Source organism: Cicer arietinum, chromosome 6 (genome assembly GCF_000331145.2).
Source record: "Cicer arietinum cultivar CDC Frontier isolate Library 1 chromosome 6, Cicar.CDCFrontier_v2.0, whole genome shotgun sequence".
Taxonomy (NCBI): domain Eukaryota; kingdom Viridiplantae; phylum Streptophyta; class Magnoliopsida; order Fabales; family Fabaceae; genus Cicer; species Cicer arietinum.
Window position 1 is genome coordinate 37,668,379 of NC_021165.2, and position 8,903 is coordinate 37,677,281.

The 8,903-nt window shown below is 24.5% G+C and overlaps 1 protein-coding gene across 1 annotated transcript; it reads left to right on the forward strand.

The window, feature by feature from the left end:
* The first annotated feature begins 1,734 nt into the window (after positions 1 to 1,734).
* On the forward strand, positions 1,735 to 6,615 carry LOC101498771 (SPX domain-containing protein 3). Its single transcript, XM_004506421.4, has 3 exons — positions 1,735 to 2,226; positions 5,605 to 5,770; positions 6,037 to 6,615. Exons 1-3 carry the CDS (start codon positions 1,978 to 1,980, stop codon positions 6,396 to 6,398), a joined length of 777 nt encoding a protein of 258 aa, XP_004506478.1. The 5' UTR covers positions 1,735 to 1,977; the 3' UTR covers positions 6,399 to 6,615.
* The last annotated feature ends 2,288 nt before the right edge of the window (positions 6,616 to 8,903 follow it).

An 8,903-nucleotide genomic window follows, 5' to 3' on the forward strand; every position in this document is an offset into this window, starting at 1 on the left:
AAGTTTTATTCAGTTTATTTAGCTAATATTGAACTGTTAAATCATTAAAATTGAGATTTCCAAGTCATTCTTTGTGTAATTAGTTTAGATTGAACTGTTGGATCATCGAAATTAGAATTTGTAAGTTATATATGGTTTATTTACTTAATAAAGTTTAATTTTGATGATCTAACGATTCAATCTTAACTAATTAAACTTACTATGACTAAAAAATTCAAATTTTAATGATTTAACGATTCAATCTAACCTAATTAAACTAACTATGATTAAAAAAAATTAATTAATTTCGATGATCCAACGATGCAACCAAAACTAATATTGGACTCGAGTTCACGGGGTGCAAACTTTAATTTTTTAATTAATAATAATTATAATATGTATAAATAAAAATACATATTTAAATTATATAATCGTAAGGGTTAAATAAGTGTTTGGTCCTTGTAAATATATCATACTTTGTATTTAGTCCCTCTAAATTTTCTTTAAACAATTATCGCTCAAATATTTTTTTATTAACAATTAACAAATTTGATTTATGCTTTCAAGTCAAGTCAACTCATGTGTATTATTCTAATTTTTTAATGATTTTTTGCATACATCTTTAGAACATTATAAGAATCCCCCTTATAAAAATTTAGATTTTCAACAAAAGATTAATTAAATATAAATTTATAATTGCTAAAAGTTTAAAAAATAATATTTGATTCATCACTTGTTAAAATATTCTAAATTTATGTGGGATAGATTTTAGAAATGTTTTGAACATGCATGAAAAAATTTAGACAATACACATGAATTGATTTAAAAGTAGAGATCAAAATTGTTAACGAAAAATATTAAAAGACTATTATCTGAAGAATTTTTTTTGAAGCACTAAATATAAAATATAGTATATTTATAGAATTAAAAAACTTATTGAAACTCTAATTTTAATATATACCATTATATTTTATAGTTTATTTCAAAAAAAAAATTAATATATATTAAATCTCCGAAGAATCTAAATATTAAAAAATTTAGCTTGATAGTAAAGTATATGTAATCAAACTTAATACATATCTTCAAATCCTATAGACTCTATTTTTGAACTTTTAAATTTTTTGAATGTTTTTTTATAAATATATTTAGAATATTATTATTTTTGAATATTTTTTTTAAATATATTTAGAACATTATTAAAAATTTATTTATATAAATTCAGAATTCTTTTAAATTGAATAAATTAAAATATAAACTTTTTATTTGTCCTATATTTAAGATAAAAACACTGAAAATATAAAGTTAGAAATTAGATTTTGAACTTATTTTTTTCTGAAAGAATTTTTTATAGTATAATAAACATGTATACATTCAATAAAATTATTTAAAAATATATGTTGATTTCTAACATAAACTTAAACTATTTGTATAATAATTTTATAGGACTATAATATATATAATTTTATTTATATAAATTAAAAATGAAATTTTAAAATTTTATAAAAAAATTAAAAACTTTAATTAACCTTTTATATCATATATCCAATAAAAGTCTAGAGTAGGAGGCTATTCGCCAAAAATTGTTAAAAAAAAAAGAGACAACAGGACCCACTTGACGAACCTCCCTTTTCCTTTGTTCCCACGTAGAGCTGCCACCAACAAAAGTAGCAAAAATTAATTTTCAAAGTCTTTGATCCTAAGAATGACCATTTAACACTATAGTATATAGTAACCGAATATGCTTTCTCAAGAATTCTCATGCTCCTCCTTAATTACCCTTTTATACTCTTTTCTAACCGCCACTTCATCACACGCTAAGCATATGCTTCCTAATATTCTAGGAAACCTTTTGCTAATAAATACCCCTCTCACACCCCTTTTTCACATCTTCATAATAACCATATCAAACCAACCCCAAGTTTTGCATTTTCAAAAAATATCATTTTTTACCTCTCATAAATTTATCTTTTAATTTTATTTTTTATTTTTTATAACATTATGAAGTTTGGGAAGAGACTTAAGCAACAGATTCAAGATTCGCTGCCGGAATGGAGGGACAAATTTTTGTCGTACAAGGAATTGAAGAAACTGTTGCGGCTTATATCGGCGGCACCAAAAATTTTGCTAAATGGGTCAATTGGATATGGAAAAGATGTGGCTGAGTTTATGTATTTGTTGAACAATGAGATTGAAAAGTTCAATGGCTTCTTCGTCGAAAAAGAGGAGGATTTCATTATTCGACACAAGGTAATAATTTCTAATGTTCTCTCTCTCTATTTTTTTTTAGTAGTCACACACTTTTATTTACATTGAAAATGACTTCTAAATATTTATTTTATAAGAGTACATGTCTGCTTGTTCACCCCAAAAAAAAGAAATACATCTCTACTTTTAAATTAAAATACATGGTTTCTTTTTTCTTTTTTTTTTGATAGCTTAAAATATAAAGTTTCTCAAAAGAAACTCAAGTAAAAGAAATATAAATGTTCTCATAATATCATGGATCATTTAATTAAATGATGAAACACCTCATGCTTATTGAAAATCATTTATTTTTTTGCTGTTATTAAGTGAAATTAATGTTTTTAGTAATTTTTTTAAAAAAAAGAAGAAGATAATATTAGGTATTAAAATAGTGTGACATATGGACAAAGTTATCAATGTGTCAGACAATAACACATGTTACTATTAATATGTCTTATTATGTGCACTAGTATAAGATTTAGATCCTTTAAAGCACACCATCTTATAGAACTACTACCTTTCCATTTCTCTCTTGAATGGAGAATCTTAATTCTTTGGAACAGACTTCCAAAATTTTCATATTTTTAAGAAATAGTTATACATTTTACAATATTATTTATATTGCGAAATGACGTAGTAGAAATGAGCATCTTGTCAAACGAATGTCCCTAGTTTCAATTCCATTGTGTGAGTATTTTTGTATTTCTTTTATAAATTATGGTAATTTATTTGACCAAAAACGGTATAGTTTGATTTCGAACCCAAAATCCATAATTACACTCGAAGCTAGAATTACCACTACGCCAACAAATCTTTATTTATGTGATTGAAAATGTTTATTTTCCATAATGAATTGGTGAGTTTAATTGTGGGGGGCAATTCATCATAACTACTCGTTCATGCTTAACGAATATTCTTTTGAATATTACTTGAATTGAAAGAGTAAAAGCTTGAAATTTTGGAAATATAACCAACCTACCTCGATTGGAAATTGTGATTACGCTAGCTGGGTAGTGGTACGGCCACGTGGAAAAGTTAATCGAAATATAATTAGCTGTGTTTTAAAACAAATTCGAATCTTATTAAAGTGAATAATTTATCCCTTTAGTGAAAATTTTCAGCCAAAAAATTCAGCAATATTGATAATAAATTAACGAATGAATACGAGTAATGTTTTTATGTAAATATATAACAAATCCGTGGGGATGAACTTATTCTATAAATAGCTTATGTTAGAGTTAAAGTAGACATTAAATTTTCACGGATTTAAACGTTAAAATAATAATTTTTTATTAAATAGATTAAATTTACATACTGTTATAAAATTTTAAAAATATTTAATATTTTTTAGAATATGTTCAATTTAACTGATCATATATTTTTAAAATACAAATAAAATGTCGACTATAATAAAATGTCGACTATAATATATTATATAGTTAAAAAATTTCGATCTCTATAAATTTGTATGTGCATAAAATAGAGAAATTGTTACGGGAGTTAGTTTAGAGTAAATTAATATCCGCTCATAATAAATTATATATTAATAAATATCAACTTATAGATTTTTTTCACTTATAATTCACTTAAAAGATTGAATATTTGAATTAAAAAACAATTGTATATATTTTTATTTAGAAAAGAAAAGAAAAAGAGGGAAATTCTTAAAAGACTCTGGATTATGTGTATATCAAATTGAGATTTAGAATAATTTTAACAATATACTTATTAATATACTTTTTTATTTATTAAAATTTATATAAATAATCCATCAAATTTTTATAAAAGTAATACATTTTTTATGAGATCTATGTATTTTCACTTAATAAAAAAAATTACATTAAAATTTGTGTTAAACATTCCGTTAGTATCACAGCTATGAGAGATATATGACGTAATCCATAAGCTTGTTGTAATATGCACATGGATTGTTCAACGAATTCAAACAAAGCACGTCTATTTTTGGTCCATTATTAGTTTAACCTATAGCACCTACTTTCTCTTAGTTGCCTATTACATGCTCACTTTTTTTTGGATGAGGTGCTCTCTTCTATGCGCAACAATTTTCTAGTATTTCTTAATGCATGCCTCAATTGATTTATATTTAATTGTAGTTTAATTATTTTATTTTATTTTTTATTTTAGTTTTTAACTAAAAAATAATAATATGACACATAATTTAAATAATGTGACATATGATACGATGTTGTAGAATAAATAACACTTATGAAATTATAATAAACTATTATAAAAATTTAACTTTTAATTTTGAATTTTTTTTTTTAATTTAACTAATGACATATGAATAATTAATAAATTTAAATAATTTTATATTATAAAATTGTATGACACGTTATTTAAAATATGTCAAATATTAATTTCTTAGTTTAAAAGTTTAAAAGAGTAACCAAAACTGACGACTTTTAAAATAAAAGAATTAATTTTATGAATTAGAAAAAACAAAGACACTAAAGCTACAATTAAGATATTATTTTATAAATAAAAAAATGCATACTTCAATTATAAATGTAGCATATATAAATTATACTGCATATGGTTTTGATTATTAAAAAGTAATGCATGTGGTTTTGAAGGATTGGTACATATATCCACTCCACAAAATTAAGTATTGGTTAGGGACACGGTAAAGAAATCATAAAATAAATTATTTCTATGCAAAATTTTAATATTTACATAATGTAATAATTTTTTACAAGAAATGTTTAATATATTAAGAATAATATTAGGAATACATTATATCAAAGTTACATATTTTGATGAGATCTTTAGCCAACTAAATAGAGTATTTTAGAAAGTGCGTGTTAAGTACTTAAATTCTAGCTCAACTGCAAAAGTCGAAATTGTTAGATTTGACTTTAAATATTGAATTCGAACTCAAAATGTCTGATGGTATATTTATCATCTCATCTATGAACCGAAAAAAAAGTGAATTAAAGAGTGCGTTGATAGCATTTTTTCATGTATTAATTATTTTAAAAGCCAAAATATTTTTTTTGTCAATAGATTGAATTATAAAGAAAATCGCACATAATTGCGAATTTTTAGTTTGAACTCGAAAAATAGCATTCAACCTAATAAATATTTGTCAATTGTGCTTAGATTTTGCATATTAAAAGTGAAAATATTTATTATTTCTTTTAATATTTTTGGTTCGTTAGTTTATTTGTGCCTAAAGCAATTAATGAAAGATATTAGACAAAAATATTATCCTTTGAGGCAATTAATTTCTTTGTTTCTTGTTATGTTGTACTATAGTGTTTATGTCTCTTATATAGAAATGTACCATGAAAGTTATGATTACAAAGAAAACTGAAAAATAAGTGATGTGTATGAGATTTTAGAATTGGATTTTGAATGCAGGAAGTACAACAGAGAATCAAGAGAGTAGTTGATTTATGGGGACCAAATGGTAGTGAGCCTTCAGAAGTAGATTATAAAGAGGAAATGGAAAAAATTAGAAAAGCTATTGTTGATTTCCATGGTGAAATGGTTCTCTTAGTAAACTACAGCAACATTAATTATACAGGTACCACATTTTTTGACTTCAAGTTTCCCAACAATAATCAAATCAATTTTATAAAGTAAATTAAAATTCAAATCATTTTTATCAAATTACGTCCAAATCATGTTTATGAAACGATAATCTCAAATAACGTAATTCAAATTTCTTGGACTGACGGCTCTAAAATATTAATTAATTAGTATTACTTTTCTAAATAATTATTTCGCTTTCGCAACATTTTTAAAAAAATTCATCAAACTTTCACAAAAATAGATTGTTGATTTTTGCAGGGTTGGCTAAAATTTTGAAGAAGTATGACAAGAGAACAGGAGGTCTACTTCGTTTGCCATTCATTCAAAAAGTATTGGAGCAACCCTTTTTCACAACCGATCTAATCTCAAAACTTGTGAAGGAATGTGAAAGCATAATTGATTCAGTGTTTCCAGCTGAAGAAGAAGCTGAAAGAGCAAAAGAAGATATAATAGTAGCTGGTGAAGGAATTTTTAAGAACACAGTTGCAGCATTACTTACAATGCAAGAAATGAGAAAAGGTAGCTCTACACAGAGTCCCTTTTCTCTGCCTCCTCTCAATTTGCCAGATTCTGATCTCATCCAATCAATACAGCTTAATGCTGCTGTTCCAATTATTTAGTTATTCAAATTGATCATGATTACTATAGGTAGAAAAATTTGATCAGAAATTAGATTGATATAATGAGGTGTGACACATTTTGGAGGACACATATCTTAATTTACATTCTCAATTTGATTAAGAAACATGTCAATTACTTGAGATGAAAACGAGAGCCTTTTCAAGGATGAATATTTAGTCATTAATTATTTTGATAATTAAATTATATTTGGTTTTATATGGTCAATGTATTGGTTTTCTATGTATTTACTAAGGAAATGAAAAATAGGTATTTGTTTGAGGGCGATTTTTCAATTCAATTACCAGATGGCATATTAGAAAAAAAAATAAATTAGAAAAATTAAGCGATTTGGCTCAAGTAGTTAATGAGCTGCAGTAAAGGACAGAACAAATCATTCACAAAAATCGAAATTCGAATTTTGATTGAAATAACTTTTTTTTACCTCATAGCTGAACTCTAAATTATTAAAAACAATTTAAATAATTATGAATTTGATATTTCTAAAAGTTATTCGAAGTAAACTTAAAAGATGAAAATATCTTTTTAGGAGTGATTTTAATTTTTTTAAACTATTTTTTCAAGAATATAACGAAAACCTACGAAGAACAAGAAAGAAATTGAACTTAAAAAAGATATTAGACAATAAATGAATATGAATATGAATGATCACTACTTCCATGAGGAAGTTAAGATCAAATGTGATCACCTCAAAAATTTAAATAGTTAATTAAGTTTTGGGTAAATCAACTCAACTGTTTTAAAACAAGGTGAAATGTGAATTTTGAGATCATTAGAAAAAATTTCAATGGAATTTTTCGAGTCAATAGTAATAGTAGTTGATTTGAATAAAATAACTAGAACATATTTAATAAAGTCCTATTAAATCTGTTTTAATCATTATAATTATGTTATGCATGTTTACATAATTTAAATTAGCATGAAATGGAATACAATATTAACTTTGAAATGTCTTTGAGTAATGGAACTAAAATGTGAGAATAGTCCTCAAATTTTATTAAAAATTGTGTATTTTGAACAACTAAGTCTTCAGTACCCTACTCTTTCTAAGACTGGATGAATGCTTTTAAGAACCATCAAATTTATTCATTAAATGTATGATATTTCAATTTTGTGATCATGAAAGTGTATGATACAATCATTAACATCATAATACTATGCACTTCATATTATTGGGTAGGCTAAATTACATCTGTGGTCCTCTAACTTAATTTCAGGTAACGTTTTAGTCCTTTATCTTTTTTTTTCCCGATTTAGTCCTATATTCCTAACAATATCAAATAAAGTATGAAAATATGAGTTTATTTGAAGATTTGCGTTACGAATTTGATGAAATTTGTATTATATTGAAGAATATAATTAATTTTATGAGTTTTGATTGAAATTTTTTTTGAATTTTTGTATAAAAAAGGATATCATTGTTGAAATTTTAAAATATAAAATATCAAATTGTTACTTAAAATTAAAATAAAGGTTCAAGTCGGGAAAAAAAAAAGATAAAGGACTAAAACGTTACCTGAAATTAAGTTAAGGGACCACGAATGTAATTTAGCCTATTGGGTACATTGAGAACTAAGATAAATTAAAATTTCCAATTTATCATGAGTTTGACCATTGACTTCGTCCAAAAAGAGTTATTGGATGATTATAGTCACAAATGAAAGACTATATTAATGGTCTATTGACAACTCTTTGGCAAGTGTGCTAAATTACTCAAGTAATAAAATGATAAGTAAAAATCGTCTTCACATGGATTGTTATTAATATAGTAACAAAATAAAATTGTAAACACTTAGGTGACAAAAAGTTTATAAGTTGGTTGATAATTTCGAATAAACATAAATTTAAATAGAGAAAATTCAATTAAAAAAAACAATTAGGGAATTCGAATCACCTTCTTTCCACTATGTAATTATTAATTTACCATTTCAATAATCTAACATATTTGATTATGTCATATTAACAAACTAGACTAATATCAATTATTTGGCTCAAAATCCCTTTTTTTTTCTCATAACAACAAACCCTAATTTCTTAGGTGATCAGACTTGTTACTCAAAGTATGTACAAACGTTAATTTATTAAACACGTGTTAATACTTTATATTCCTCTAAAAATATTGAAAGATGAACATATATCTTGATTTTTGTTATTATAGTCTATTTTCCAATAACGAAATAATACCTAGATTCAAAAATATATGAATAATCAAATACATTTTAATTGCATAAATAACATACAAAAATAAAAACTACACAAATTCAAGAAAAATTATCTAATCCCTAATCAAGGGTTAAATAAGTTCATGATTAAGAGCACAATAACAATCAAAAAGATGAAATTACACATCAGAAAGATGAACTCAATCTTCACTTATTGCTTCAAATAGTGAATCTTTAACTTCCTTGACTCCAAGATGTGTACAATATGATCTCTAATGTCTCATAGGCCAGAACTCTCGGAAAATATGAATTTTTAGCTTAAAT

Bases quoted from the DNA above. Each gene is read 5' to 3' on its own strand.
- LOC101498771 (XM_004506421.4), top strand. From the start codon at position 1,978: ATGAAGTTTGGGAAGAGACTTAAGCAACAGATTCAAGATTCGCTGCCG. The intron at 2,227-5,604 runs GTAATAATTTCT...TTTTGAATGCAG, and splicing joins ATTTCATTATTCGACACAAG to GAAGTACAACAGAGAATCAA. The intron at 5,771-6,036 runs GTACCACATTTT...TGATTTTTGCAG, and splicing joins CAGCAACATTAATTATACAG to GGTTGGCTAAAATTTTGAAG.